Source organism: Impatiens glandulifera, chromosome 6 (assembly GCF_907164915.1).
Source record: "Impatiens glandulifera chromosome 6, dImpGla2.1, whole genome shotgun sequence".
NCBI classification, from domain to species: domain Eukaryota; kingdom Viridiplantae; phylum Streptophyta; class Magnoliopsida; order Ericales; family Balsaminaceae; genus Impatiens; species Impatiens glandulifera.
In genome coordinates, this window is record NC_061867.1 from 1,656,695 (window position 1) to 1,671,864 (window position 15,170).

The 15,170-nt window shown below is 27.6% G+C and overlaps 2 protein-coding genes across 2 annotated transcripts; both read left to right on the forward strand.

The window, feature by feature from the left end:
• Positions 1–5,608: 5,608 nt before the first annotated feature.
• LOC124942266 (RING-H2 finger protein ATL22-like) lies at positions 5,609–8,000 on the forward strand. Its single transcript, XM_047482729.1, has 2 exons — positions 5,609–6,302; positions 7,393–8,000. Exons 1-2 carry the CDS (start codon positions 5,609–5,611, stop codon positions 7,839–7,841), a joined length of 1,143 nt encoding a protein of 380 aa, XP_047338685.1. The 3' UTR covers positions 7,842–8,000.
• Positions 8,001–9,563: 1,563 nt separating this feature from the next.
• On the forward strand, positions 9,564–14,792 carry LOC124942265 (mitochondrial inner membrane protein OXA1). Its single transcript, XM_047482728.1, has 10 exons — positions 9,564–9,650; positions 9,751–10,183; positions 10,787–10,877; positions 11,785–11,832; positions 12,363–12,421; positions 12,964–13,039; positions 13,128–13,259; positions 13,939–14,046; positions 14,128–14,182; positions 14,248–14,792. Exons 2-10 carry the CDS (start codon positions 9,762–9,764, stop codon positions 14,529–14,531), a joined length of 1,275 nt encoding a protein of 424 aa, XP_047338684.1. The 5' UTR covers positions 9,564–9,650; positions 9,751–9,761; the 3' UTR covers positions 14,532–14,792.
• Positions 14,793–15,170: the final 378 nt, after the last annotated feature.

Consider the following 15,170-nt stretch of genomic DNA (forward strand, 5'->3'; position numbering starts at 1 on the left):
ATTAAGTTGAAAAATCAAAGAAATAGTGGTCAGATTTACTCTCTGTTTGTGAGTGTTTCCTTTTTTTACCGTCTTTTTTTTGTCAACTTATTGAATACTTTGTTTGCGTAGAGAGTTTATTGGTAATTAATGACGAAATCAGGAATTAGAGTTGGGGCGTGTTGTCCCATTTTATATGAATTAGAGATGCAAATATAGGATTAAATTGTCGATTTTTTTCGAAGTGGGCTCGAGCTCTAGTCTAAATCTCTCTGCTGATAATATGCTTGATACACTTAATTGTTTGATTTTTTTAGATTTTTTTTATTATTTCAATTTCATTCAGCTTATTGCAAACTATTAGCAAGTTACTCTGGTGATGATAGACCTCATTTTGATTGATATTGAGAATTGATTATTACAACTACCTGTAATTATTATATCTACTAAAAAAGGACATCTATTTTTCTTAGAGCTAGGCATTTGAGGTCACTTTTCATGAACCAATGAAAAAGATACTTTTTAATTTTTAATTTTTAATTTATGTTTTATTTTGTAAGGATTAAATTTTATTTTTATTTTTTATTAGACGAGGTATTAGACGAGGTCGAATTTAGTTAATCGAACTATTAAAATTTGAATTGTGTCATATAATATTTTTTGAAATATATGTTTAAAAACGTGTGAAAAACAATTGAGCTTATATTTAAATTAAGAGAAATGATTTATGTGACGCAAATATAATATTTTTTTTTATATATATATATATCATGTATAAGTGACAAACCACTTCAGATTCGTAGTGTCAACGTTATCTTGTTGCATCAATTTTGGATCGTCTTAGTGCAATATATAAATTTGCTTCTCTTATTTGTTTAAAATTATTATTCTCTGTATATTTGAACACTTTGAGTTAACAATTAATAATTAGACTTAATGATTTGATTTGAGATGCTAGTCTTAAAATGATTTGATTTATTTGAATAATTTTTAAATAATTTATAATATTTTTTTATATCAACAAAAATATATTTTATATATATATATATATATATATATATATATATATATATATATATATATATATATATTAATACTTTTTGTTTTCACATAATAATTCAACTTTTATAAATACAATTTCAATAAAGTAAATGTTGGAGTCCTAAGTATTTGTCTATATTGGGTCAATTGCTAAAAAAAAAAAGGAGAGGAGTACAATTAAAACTTGTTTTAAGAATTTCAGAGAAAAGTAATTTGAAAATATAGATTTATTTTATATATATTATTCAGATAACTATTACTATTGAATTATTAATTTGTATTAAATTAAATTGTGAAATATATATATATATATATATTTATTTATTTATTTTGTTATCTTTAACAAGAATCTTACACAAATAAGGTGGATAAGCTTTTGTAATTATTTATCTTTAAATTATATATATCAACATAAGTGACATAACATCAAATCTTATTGATTCTTTTGAATATTTGAAATTAAAGTGTAGAACATGATTTACTAGGAGAATCATGTTAGTTTTATTTTATAATAAATTTTAATTTAAAAAAGAAAAGAAAAATAGTTATACATAAATGTTGACTTTTATATTCTCTATATAATTCTTTCAATGGGTCGTGCAGTTATTTCAATGATATAATTTAAAGGAATGTTTCATTTACATAATTGACAAGTTGTTTACATAAAATCATTTTTATTAGATCCAAACATTATATCTCAATTTATATTTGACGAATCATATGTTTTCGGTTTAAATGGGGTCGATATAATAGTTGGACGATTTAGATTCATTTTATTGCACATTTAAGTTGAAACAATGAGTTATCAAGTTCAATTCTTATTAATAACGACTAAGTTTGTGTGTTAGTGATTTAGTTATAAATAAAATAAAAATGACAAATTGACACCCATTCTATAAAAATAATAATAATATCGTTTAAGATTATACTTGGATGAAAAATAAATTTGGACCATCTTTATTCAAAAGTCAATTGCCTATAGCAACAGTAATATATGTCAACAATCTCAACCCAATGAGAAAATTTGGCAAATGACTATCTCAATATTCCTTTTGTAAGACTTTTTGAAAAAAAATATATTTATCATTATTTAGATTTAGAATGAGATTATTTAAAAACAATGTGTTTTAATACATTTGCAAATGTATTCAATTTTCATTAAAATATTAATGTATCTTAATAAATAAATAATATTTTATGATAAAAATGTGTGACTGATTGAGATCCCGATTTTATTGACCATAAATAAATAGGTGCTGATCTACTTAGGAGTTCAGGATTTTTTTATCTCATAATTTTAAAAAATAAATAAATTAGTACACTATTATTTTCAAAAAAGACAAAATTTACATTTATCTTTATCCCATAATTTTCTCGTTATTTTTTAAGCCCACCAACTCAGATTGGATCCGTCATGATCATAAATTGTTAACTGAATTTCGGATTATACATACTTTTAAAATTAAATACATTTTTTTTATACAAAAGTTTAACTAATTTGTTTATATACATTAACGTAGTTTTGATTTAAAAGGCAAAAGTCACTACATGCATACATTTGAAATAATCATTTAAAAGATCTTCAATTATTATTAAATAATGTAAAGAAGAACTTATTTAATATTTTTATTAATTTTTTTTAAAAAAATGTTGTACTAAAAAAAAGTAAGTTTTTTGAATTGATTAAATTATTATAATATTATTTATTTCTTTATTTAATTTAAGTTTTATAAAAAATGGTAGAGATATTTTGATATTTTAATTTGTGAATGGAGTGATTTGTGATTTAAAAAAAAGTTAAGATATATATTAATTTTTATTTGTTATAATAAGATCAAACATCAATTGGGAGTGGAACTACACGAATAATATTAATTTCTTATAAAATAAAATGAATAAATGAAAATTTATTAATACAAACTTTTTATTTTAAGAAAATGAGTTATATTATTTTATTAAATTATTATGAATACAAATTTGACAAGGGTACACTATCAAAACCGACTTCTAGAAAATACAAATGACCTTTACGTACTTAATAAGTTTATAAATAATTTATTTATTTATTTCTTCGAAACCGACAAATAAACCAGGCCACACTAATCTCACCTAACAAAAAAAATAAAAATAATTAGTGGTTAGTTGATGGGATTGAATAAGAAACACAAATTAAAGTTGCTGACTAGAAAGGAAAATAAAAAGAAAGAGCAAATATCATAATTATTTGACCAATAAATTTAACTCAATTTTATTACATTGTCTCATTTACATATGATTTTTTTATATTTAATATTTTTTTCATCTTTCTATCTATCACATCTATTTAAAATTCATTAAACTTTAAAAACCTATTTTTTCAAAAAAACAAGTCAAACAAAATTTGTATCAACCCATAAAAAATCTAAGAAAACTCAAAATCAAACAAAAGTGATAAATATCTAAGATTCTTTTTTAAAGTTAATTATTCGAGGACCTCACAAAGTCACAATAATAAAATATATAACTATCCTAATTTTGTTAACCCGACATTTTATTGTCATTTGAAAACAAATAATAGATATCTCTATTTTTGTATCTAGATCTATAAATATATTACAATGGTTATTGAAAATTCATATATCCTTGTCAATGATTAGCATAAATATATTTGTTTTGTTTTATTTTAAATGATATATTTATAGTAAAAGATTATGAGATAGGTTTAAACTCAATAATTATATTACTAGGGACATCTATGTTAGGATCTAAGTTAGCTAGGGATTAAGTGAGTTTCAGGTCAATTCGAAAAAATAAAATAATAATTTGTTTTCTAACGTAAATGTTAACCCGCTATTTGTGAATGCAAAAAAATAAGTTGTTTGTAATATAAATGTTTTGTTTCATTTTAAATGGTATATATATATATATATATATATATATATATATATATATATATATATATAATATTTATAAGATATTGTTTAAGCTCAATAATTATATAAAGAGGAACAAATCTAAGTTTGGGTTCAAGTAAACTCCAGTTCATGTTAATCGAAAAAGAAAAAAAATTCTCTTTTAACCTAAAAAGTAGCCAAATGTCCTTAGGAATAAGTTTTTCGTAAGAGCAAAGCTAAGATTTGAAATTTACCCGAGTTAATTTTTTTTATGAAATTTACCCGGATTATAATAAGAATAATATTATGCAAACAAAGAAAATAAACTCATTTACTTTCGCTTTTTTTCGTTCGTTTTTATATATATATTATTTTGGGTAATCAGGCTACTGCCCAAGTAACCCTGTACATAGATCCTTCTTTGGCTGTTTGTATGTTTTGTTTTATTTTATGTTAAATGGTATATATATATACATTAATAGATGATGAAATATGTTTAAACTCAATAATTATATAATTAGAGATAGATGTACGTTATGGATCAGTGAGTATAACGTCAATGGAAAAATAATTTTATTTTGGTATTAATGTGAGATAACTAATAAAAAAAATGTATTTTTAAAACATAACACTTTCCCAATTAATTAAGTATAAGACATGCCAAGACAATACAAGTTTTAGTATGAAAACCTCTACAAATCTAAAGTAAAAAATCACGGGACATGTATATGTCATTTAATAATCCAATATCATCAATAATGATACAATTAATAGTTTACTCTAGATATAATCAAACTAGAGTCTAATTAATTGGATTAAAATCACACAACAATCTTAGCAAATAACAAAAAAGAGCAAGATTATTCAACTATACAAATTTTTCCTGACTTAGAAGACTCAAAATACAGATCTTCACCATTCAAAACGTAGTCCTAAAAATAACCAACAAACTGTCAATGTTTGAAATCGATCAAATGGTGCAAATTTCGGCAAACGAAAATCTTCTTCAGCTACCACCTCTCCCCAAACTCTTTAATATGTTTTTCTCTACTTTCTCTTTTTCTTCTTCTATAAAACACACTTAAACCTAAACATGAGAATTGAGGATTAATAAAAATTTAAATTCCGTGACTCATAATATAAAATGAATAATATATTATAATACCTAAAGAGATAAAAAAAAATTGAAATAAGAAAGTTACATATATAAATAATATATATTTAATATTAAAAGAGAAAAAAAAAATTAATAATACTATTATATAAAATTTTGGGAACCCTATAAAGGTGGTGACCTATACAACTGCATAAATTGTCTACCTAGAGAGCATGTCTTAACCTAAATGAAAAATAATGTCCATTCACAATATATACAATGAGTCTAAATAAAAATTCAAACCAAATTGAGTCTCTCTAACTAGGCTAACCCCCATTATTTTTTAATTTATTTTGATTTAATTAACTATTTTTTTCTATAATTTTTAAAGAAAAAACTATTTTTTTAAAAAAAATTTACCTAATTCTTTTTCAAATACACACACTCTAATTTCTAGATCCAGTCAAAGTGTCACTATATATAATATAAAAAATACAAAAACGCGTCCATCAAATTATAACCCTATAAATTTAATTATTAAAACACATAACTTTGAAATAAACTTTAAATATTTATAAATAAGAAGAAAAGTAAAATGAAAAATTCCCATTTGTCGCTAATGGATGCTTCACCTTTCTCTCTCATCTTCATCTTCTTCATCTTCTTCAGTCTTCAATTACAGTTTTCTTCTTCTGCAACTAACACTTGCAGTTCTTCATCCTTCTCAATCGGAAACCAGATCCGTTTCCCCTTCCGTCTCAACTCCGTTTCCTCCCGTTGTGGCTATCCAGGATTCAATCTCTCTATCAAAAACGATTCACCAATCATAAACCTCCCATTCTCCGGCGAATTCACAGTCGAAACAATCGATTACACATCACAAACAATCTCAATCAACGATCCAGATAACTGTTTACCTAATCGATTTCTTAACTTCAATCTCTCTGGTACTCCTTTTCAACCAGTTAATTCTCGTAGATTTACTTTTTTTAATTGTAGTTCTGTTCCGTCAATTGCATCGTTTATGAAGATTTCTTGTCTTAGTGGTTTTAATTTTAGTGTGATTGTTGTGGATGATGAGAATGATGATGAGAAGTTAACTATGGCTGATAGTTGTAAGTTTATATCGACGGTTTCTGTTCCGATTCGATTTTGGAGATTACAGTATGGATCGTTGGAATTTATTCGTGAAGATTTGATTATGAAATGGAAGAATCCGGATTGTCGTCGTTGTGAAAGTATTGGTAGGAGATGCGGTTTTAATGGCGATTCAATGGAGATTATCTGTTCATCTTACTTAACTCATTCACAAGGTATGTTTAGTTTATTCATGTTCAAATCACCATTGATACAAGTACTTTTTTTTATTTAAAATCATTTAAATTAAGTTGGGAGATGATAAAGTGCATATAAAATTTGTAAAAATGACATTTTCGGGTTATATAGAGACACGAAAATATCTATTCGCGTCACGCGACACAAGAATCACGTGACGCGAAGGGGTGACCTGATAATATTTGCAAAAATGATTTCGCGTGCGTCGCGTGATGCGAAAGAGTGAGTCGCGTCACGCGATGTCATTTTTGCAAACATTATCAGGTCATTCCTTCGCGTCATGCAATTCATGATTCGCGTGACGCGAAATGTATTTTCCTCTTAAAGGATCCATTTTTGGATATTTATAAGGATCATCTCGTCAAATTTCCCTTTTCCCATAACAAATATTTGTAAAAAATATATTGAAATGATTGTTTTAGTATAGACCTCAGATTTTGAATTTATAAATTAAAAGAGTATATAATTCTTATAAAAATTAATTTTTTATTTTCATTTCGAAATTAAATTCAAGTATTCATTCACATTCTTTTAGAAAAATCAAATTGTCATAAACAATTCAACTGATCTTAGTAAATTTTGTTTATTTATATATTCTCTATAATTTTAATAAATTTTAATTTAATTATAAAAATATAATTTTTCAAAATTAAATCAAAATATAATTAAATTTTAATATTATTTGGTATGAAGGGTATAATTTCGATAATGTAGCGAAATCGTGGTATACTGTTAATATTCAATATAATCAGTATGTTATTCGTATTATATTGAGACTTCGGTCTATCGAAATAAAATATGTTTTTCCTACATTGATCTTTTGGTAAGATATACCGTATGAAAAAAAAAAATCCCAAAACCGAATGGGATAAAACAGTAAAAATATATATATATATATATATTTTAAATATGACTGGATCCCGTAAAAAGTGATCCTTTATGTCCCGTTCATATATTCACAAATAGTAGAAACTCATATTTCAGCTTTACTCGGACCATTTATACAATTAAAAAAAATTAAATGTATTATATAATTTATTATAACTAAATAAATCGTTTTTTAATCAGGTTTATCAATGGGTGCCAAATATGGATTAATCACCGGATCAGGAATTGGTATGGTATTACTCATTGGCATTGTTTTTTGCACTTTCAATAAATTGAAGTTATTTATGGGCCGTAACCATCTCAACAATTCCCATATTTCCAACTTAGAAATGGGCCAACCACACATTGTCGTTGTTAATGGGCTCGATAAGCCCACTATAGAATCCTTTCCCAAGACAATCCTCGGTGAGAGTGGTCGATTACCGAAGCCCAATGATATTACCTGCCCAATTTGTCTATCCGAATATCAGCCCAAAGAGACTTTACGAACAATTCCCGAATGTAAACACTATTTTCATGCGGATTGTGTTGATGAATGGCTCGAGATGAATGGCACTTGTCCGTTGTGTCGGAACTCACCTGATGCTGTATCGACAGTATCGTTAACCACTCTTTCATCCGCTTCGTGATTGTTACCACGTGTATATAATAGATATATGGTATGTTGTGTTTTTGTTGTTGTATATAAACGAGCCATCGCGAGACTTTCACAATCGATTCGATGAAAGGATCTTGTATGTCTCTAGAAGACTTGTCATAAATTTGTGGGAATTTTTGTTGGGCTTACAATATGCTTTGATTTGAAATTTTGAGAAATAACAATAAATAAGTTCTTTGGTATTTTTAACTTTATTTTTGTTAATATAAACATAAGGCGTTGTTTAAATTGTGAGTTATTTAGGTAAAATATATTTATAATATTAAAAAATTATATTTTGATTGACGATTTTAAAGATAATTAATGAAACTAGCATGTATCCCGTGCATTTGCACGAGTAATAATATAAAAAACCGTGAAAAAAATATTACGGTAAAAATTTTATGGGCGGGTCAACCCACAATCCGACCCAAGTATCCATTTACTCTCACATATATCCAAATTAACCACAGCTCTCGACCCGACAATTCAGACACTTTAAAAATTAAGCATCATTATATATATATATAGATTAGTTTGTTAAAAAGTTGAACTTATATTGTTAAAATGTCACGCGTTTATCTAATTTTGAGTTGAATTTAAAATATAAAGTGTTAATAGTCTAGTTGGTTAAAATGTGTACTTGTTTTGTTAGGTTGCAAGTTCGAATCATACCTATAGCATTTTTAATTTTATTTTTAACCGTTTAAAGTTTATGGGCGGATCAACCCACAATCCGACCCAAGTATCCTTCTACTCTCACATATATCCAAATTAACCACAGCTCTCGACCCGGCAATCCAGACACTTTAAAAATTAAGCATCATTATATATATATATATAGATATGAGAAAGTTTGTCAAATATTTAAATAAATACTCATATAATTGATTATTTTATTTTATTATTCGTTAGATAATTTAATATACAAATAATAATAATAATAATTTTAAAATAAATTATCCCAATCATTTTACAACTTTACAAAAGTTTATAAGTATTCAATTATTTTAAGTGAAGTCTCAATTGTGATTTATTATGGTGTAATATTTTTTTCTTTTAATATAGTAATGATTTTGTTTTTTTAATCTTTTTTAAGATAAAAAATTGTATTTTATAATTAAAACATTTTTAAACCCTCAAATTATAAGAATGAATATATATTATTGATGGAATTTATTTCTTACAAAAATGTTATTCATCATAAAACTTAAATATTATTTAAATCGAAATCTTAGAAGAAAGAATTGATGATATTTGCACATTATAAACTTGATTATGGTTAGGGTTGATCATTTACTATTTCCATTTCATTCTATTTTAGAAATTTTTTGAGGCATTGATATATTACTTTTTTATTAAATTATATAAATGATTTTTTAATATTATATATTAAAAATTTATACTATTATAAAAAAAAATAATCTATTTAAAATTATTATAAAATATATATAATAAATAAATATATTGGTGATATTATATATTTAATTGTGTTTACGAGAGGATGAAAGTGAGATCGAGACAATTCAAAAGTACATAAATACTATTACCACCCATTCATCCTCCGTGAACTATCCGTAAAACCGGAGAAACCCGTTTATAACTGAACAATTAAGAATAAAAACCGTGAGATAATTATAATTTTTTATTTTAGACAAAAAATCAACTTTAAATAAATAGAAGTGGCATAATGGTAAATAAGATATTCCGCGCCTCCAAACAGAAGCAGATTTGACGACTTCATAAACACATAGGTAGGTTCAAACAGCCGTCTTCTTCCTCTCTAAGATCCATAGTACTGGTAAGTTCTCTTTCCTTCTTTTGAATTCGAATGTTCTTTTCACTATTCGATTGTTAATTTCTCGTTCTAATTGTCAACAATGATCTCTTCTATGTTATAGGGTTTCCTTTAATGGCGTACAAGCGTAGCCTCACAGAAAGAGCAAGGCTTCTGTATAAACAACGTTTTTGTCCTTCCTTTTCATATATTCATCACAATGATGACCGAAAACAACAAACCCACAATAACTATCGGTCTTTCCATAGTTTTCTTCATCAGAATCAATCAATTGGGAATACTTTAACTAATTCTCAGATCTTTAGTCCATCTATGGTGTTTGGAAGACATATGTCAACTGTAATGGGTGAAGGGGGGAATAAGATTGAGTATATGACTGATATGGCAGACATTCTTGTTGATAAGACAACTGAAACTGTGGCTGTTGTTACTCCTTTAGCAAATGAAGTGGCTATTGCTGCTGCTGATTCTGCGTTTCCTGTGGCTGCTTTACAGCATCTCATTGATGCTGTTCATACTTTTACTGGATTCAATTGGTATGCCTTTTTCTATTCGTTTGATTTAGAAGGGTAGTTGTTTGTATGTGTTAGAGTCGAGTAAAAGAGAATCATTATTCGATTTTGATGTGTTTAATGTACTGTTAACACGATTAGTTTGAAGTTATGTTGGTCATGTTTTGATGTTCATAATTGCGTTTTGAATTGGAATTTTTAGTCCAATTCTTATATTTGGAGAAATCGGGTGATTGCAATTCTAAAATAAGAAGGGTAGAATTGAAACCCACAATTCCAATTTCACTATAACCAAACATAGCCTATAGTATTCTGAAATCTGAACATCTTTCTCAACTATTTGGCTTTTTCAGAATGTGCAAAATTAGTCTTGACATCGCATATAAGAACAAGGTCTCCTATATGTTATACCGAATCTATCCACTAATGCACATGTAAACAATACATTCATGCTTGAGATCTATATATTATAGTTTGATTAACTATGTTTTTCAAGACAATCCTTTTGAGGAAACCAATTTTATTTCTTAATTAAAATTTGTAGTCATATCTGCTTCTCTGTTCATGAGAGTCTTGTAGGTAACCCTGTCATACTAATATGAGGAAAAACTATGATGATTTTTCCAGGTGGGCCTCTATAGCTTTGACAACTGTTCTGATTCGTGGAGCAACAATTCCATTGTTGATAAACCAGCTTAAATGCACTACAAAGCTGAGTGTAAGTTCCATCCTTCTTTTCCTTGCAAGTTTCTCAGTTTCCCTTTTTGCATTTGAGTTCATCTTGATTGTCATGTATAGAATTCAGATAAGTTAATAACTGTTTACATTTTGAGTTCAAGAAATTGACTAATTTCGAAAGCTTATATTTTCTCCTATTAAGGATATGGTCTCAAATAAAGAATTGATGATCTTAATTTAATTGGAGAAGCAACTATTCTCTTGGGTAGAAACATTAAATGCAGAAAGAATTACATAAGTGCTGAAATGAGCTGCTAATGTCATCAATGTTCATCGGTAGTAAACATGTGGATTCTCTTGCAATGGAAAATTCTTAGTCTTGAAATATCAGTAATCTGGATTCTCGTGAAATACCTCTTAGTAATCAATTTACCAATCTGAACCCTAATCTAGTTCGAGTCTCCATATTTCAGAATTTTCAGAAGCTGTAAACTAGAGGTTCTAGTTGAAGCTTTTAACACATAAGTTTGGTTTTACTTTTTGCTGCGTCTCTTCCTGATTTTCTGAATGGTCATGTTAGTAATAGTTTCCAATGCATCTCCAAGTTTTTTTTATATATTTTTTGTTATGATGAAGTTATTTTGATAACTGAATTCAGTATTTAATTTGTAAATGTTCAGTGTTTTTATTAATTAATTTGGTTTAATAAGGAACAAAAACAATAATTTGATTAAAACTATTAACCATAGATGAAAACAAGTCCAAAACATTAGATCAATTCAACTTTATTTTACATTGAACAGTTTATCTATTTTTTTTATTGAAGAAAACTTGTTTTGATTTATGACTTGACTGGTAATTCTCACCCAATTCTTAACTCCCCATTTCTTTAAGTTTGCGTGAGAATATAAAAGGGACTAACCTTAATTGCTAACCTTGTTTTGCAGCTTTTACGGCCGCGGTTGGAAGAAATCAAGCAAGAAATGCAAGATAGGGTATGGCATTGAAATTCATATCACTTTATTGCATGTTATAAGTTCGGATTTTGTAATGCCCAGTTGTTTGCTGATCAACTGAAGAATACTGATTGATATTCTACTGAGAAAACAGTTCCCCTACTTACATTTTATTTATTGTGAGCCCAATTTATTCAAGGAAATAATGTTATTACCATAAAAAACTACGTTAAGTTCTTAGATATTCGGTTGAAGCCATCTTTTGTATTAACTGCTCTTTTAGTACAAATTCAGCAAATGATCCTTCATCAGTTGGCAACTTCCCCTTTTATCACAATGATCAGCCTCATTATATCTCGTAGCTTGTGCTATCATTTCATATATTTATAAGCATCTACAAGAGCTCGTTTCATAAGTTATTATTTCATTTGCTCTTTAGCCAAGAAACTACTGTAAACTCAGTCTTATTTTCATTTAAGTAGTTTATAAGGTTTGTTAACTAACAATTAAGCAGTCGTCTTCATTTCCTTGTCTAAATATGAACCTAAATGATTTCTTTTTTTTACAAGAGCATGGATCCCAAAGCTGTTTCTGAAGGTCAACAACAAATGCAGGCCTTATTCAGGGAGTAAGAAACTTATACCCCATGCACGCGAGGATAAAATTTGAATGAGCATTTATAACTAAAGCACACTTTGTTTTTTGAGAAAATGTCTACTTTTTATTGAAATCGAGAGTGAAACGCAAGAAACGTTTCTAAACAGTTTGCAGGAAAAAAAAGAGGGTGAAGAAAAAAAAAAATCAAAAATACAATAAAGCTAGATTCTGATAAGCTCGAGATAGTCTCATCCTGTGCACATCCCCTTCTTCTTGATTGATGCGAAAGTTTGAAGAAGAAGAACCTATCGAAATAAACAACTAAAGCACAATTTCTATGTGTAATCAAACATATCCTTGAGATAGGACGGAGTTATAAGAGGCTTCTACCTGGTTCTTATTTTTTACTCTAATTATCAACGAATCTATATTCTATGCATATTATTCATTCTGATAAAACTCGATCTACTTTATTCTTTAAATATTTATTATTGTTCTTTGGTTTCAGTTTCTTTCATCATAACATTTTCCCCTCAATTTAGCTGTTCCATTGAGTTTCATTTGTTAATGCAGATATGGAGTAACTCCGTTCAGCCCACTGAAGGGGATGCTCTTCCAAGGTCCAATCTTCATCAGTTTCTTCTTCGCTGTAAGATTAATAGATGTCATCATGCTTGATAAAACAGTTTGACAATTTAGTGGATATTTATTTTCGTAATTCTGAAATGTATCTGCAGATATCAAACATGGTAGAAAAAGTTCCTTCATTCAAAACCGGGGGATTACATTGGTTCACTGATTTAACTACTACAGATCCCATGTATATACTTCCAGTTTTGACAGCATTGACATTTTTGATAACTGTGGAGGTGAGATCCTTGAAACTATCTGTATTTTTTTTATAAAGGTAAAAATATTAATTTACAAAGTATTGAGCCAAAAGACAACTAGTTTGAGGATTTCTTTCATCAAAAAGTTAGATTTAAAAAAAAAATCGTTTGATAAGGAATATGAGATAATTATTGTTTTTTTGTGTGGGTGTATTGCCCAATATTCCCTTTGGATGTGAGGTGAAAAGACAAAAACTTCCCCTTGAATTGTAGGTGAAGAAAATTGAAGAAGAAATGCATTTTTTGTGTAGGTTTTAAAAAAAATGATTTGATTGACTATGGATTAAGGGAATCAGCTCGAAATAACCCTTCATCGAACAAGGCCCAACTATTAACCATTTCGTCAACTATCCACCATAGAACAATCTGGATCATTTTCCCTTGAATTTGGTTGTTTTCACCCAATCAATCCATTTATCCCAAAATTCTTATTTTATTTTGCAACTAGGGTTTATTCCTTCGTGAAATCTAGCACGACCCCTCGCAGGCCACAACCATGGTCTCCCACTTCATTCAGGACACTCTTAGTAGGAATCGTTAACTTGGCATGACCCAATAAACCTTGAGAACACGTTTGATCTTTTTTCATCTGAAAAATAACACCTGTTAATAAAAAATGCAGTATTTTGCTAACTCTCTTTCGTTTTTTCTTTGCCAGAGCAATATGCAAGAAGGCATGGAAGGTAATCCAACTGCTAAAACAATGAAAAACGTGTCAAGGGCTTTTGCTGTTCTTACCGTTCCTTTCACAATGAGCTTCCCTAAGGTATTTATTTAATCGCAAACTGTTGTTTTTATATTTTAACTTGGAAACATCCTCTCGTTTATTCCATTTATGTTTTTGTAGGGTATATTTTTCTATTGGGTGACATCCAATATCTTCTCGCTACTCTATGGATTAGGTAATTTTTCTTTTTATATTTTGATCATTTAATACTTTTATCGTAACACATTCGTTTTATTACAGTAATTAAAACACCTAAGGTGAAGAAATTATTGGGCATTCCTATAATTCCAGTAGCACCTCCTTCAATAGCCAGTGAAAAACCCGCCCTTCCTTTTTTCGAGACTTTGAAAAAATACGCGGCTGCACAGAAATATGCAGTAGAGGAGAAAGCTCGATTGTCATCGTTGCCAAACGAGGCTTCTAGACCTATTGTTGATCATAAGATGCAGTCTGCCGTTCTTAGTCAGAAGATTAAGAGCCTAGAGAAACAAGTAAAAGGAAAAAAGAAGAACAAGAAGAGATGATGATGACCATGAGAAATTCCATTGGAGAAAAACCTTTCTTTTTGTATTAGGAAATAAAACTTTATAAAGTAACCCATTTTGTTGTATTAATGGGACAAGAATTTTGTTTATTTATCTTGCATAGAGAAGAGAGTATTAAGTAGGAAGATATAAAGCCTATGTGAAAAAATATTATTTTCTCTCTTTCTCATTTAAATATTTATTTATAAGCTTGGGTGAATATATTTATTTATTTATTGAATTTAAGAACTATTTTGTCCACTCTTACAGCTGGTTTGATGTGGGTTTGTTTATTTTAAAATTTTATAAATTCTCTCTTTTAAGTTTATTACCATTCTAACTATCAAATCATTCTTTTCATAAATGTATAAATTATTATAATTTTAGTCATTTAAAATTTTATCACTAATGAAAGAATAAATTTATCCTTCTATTTTAATTTAGTATTTTTTTTCTTAATTAATTTATCACTTTTGTAAAATCAAAATAATAATTCTCTCTTTAATTTTTTTTAATTATTCTTACACATTTTTACATTCAAATTGTATTCCACTATTTTGAACACATATATCTCAAAAAATATTCATTTTATATGTTAAATTGATATATCCTATACAAAGTTAGGTCGTTAAAAATTGA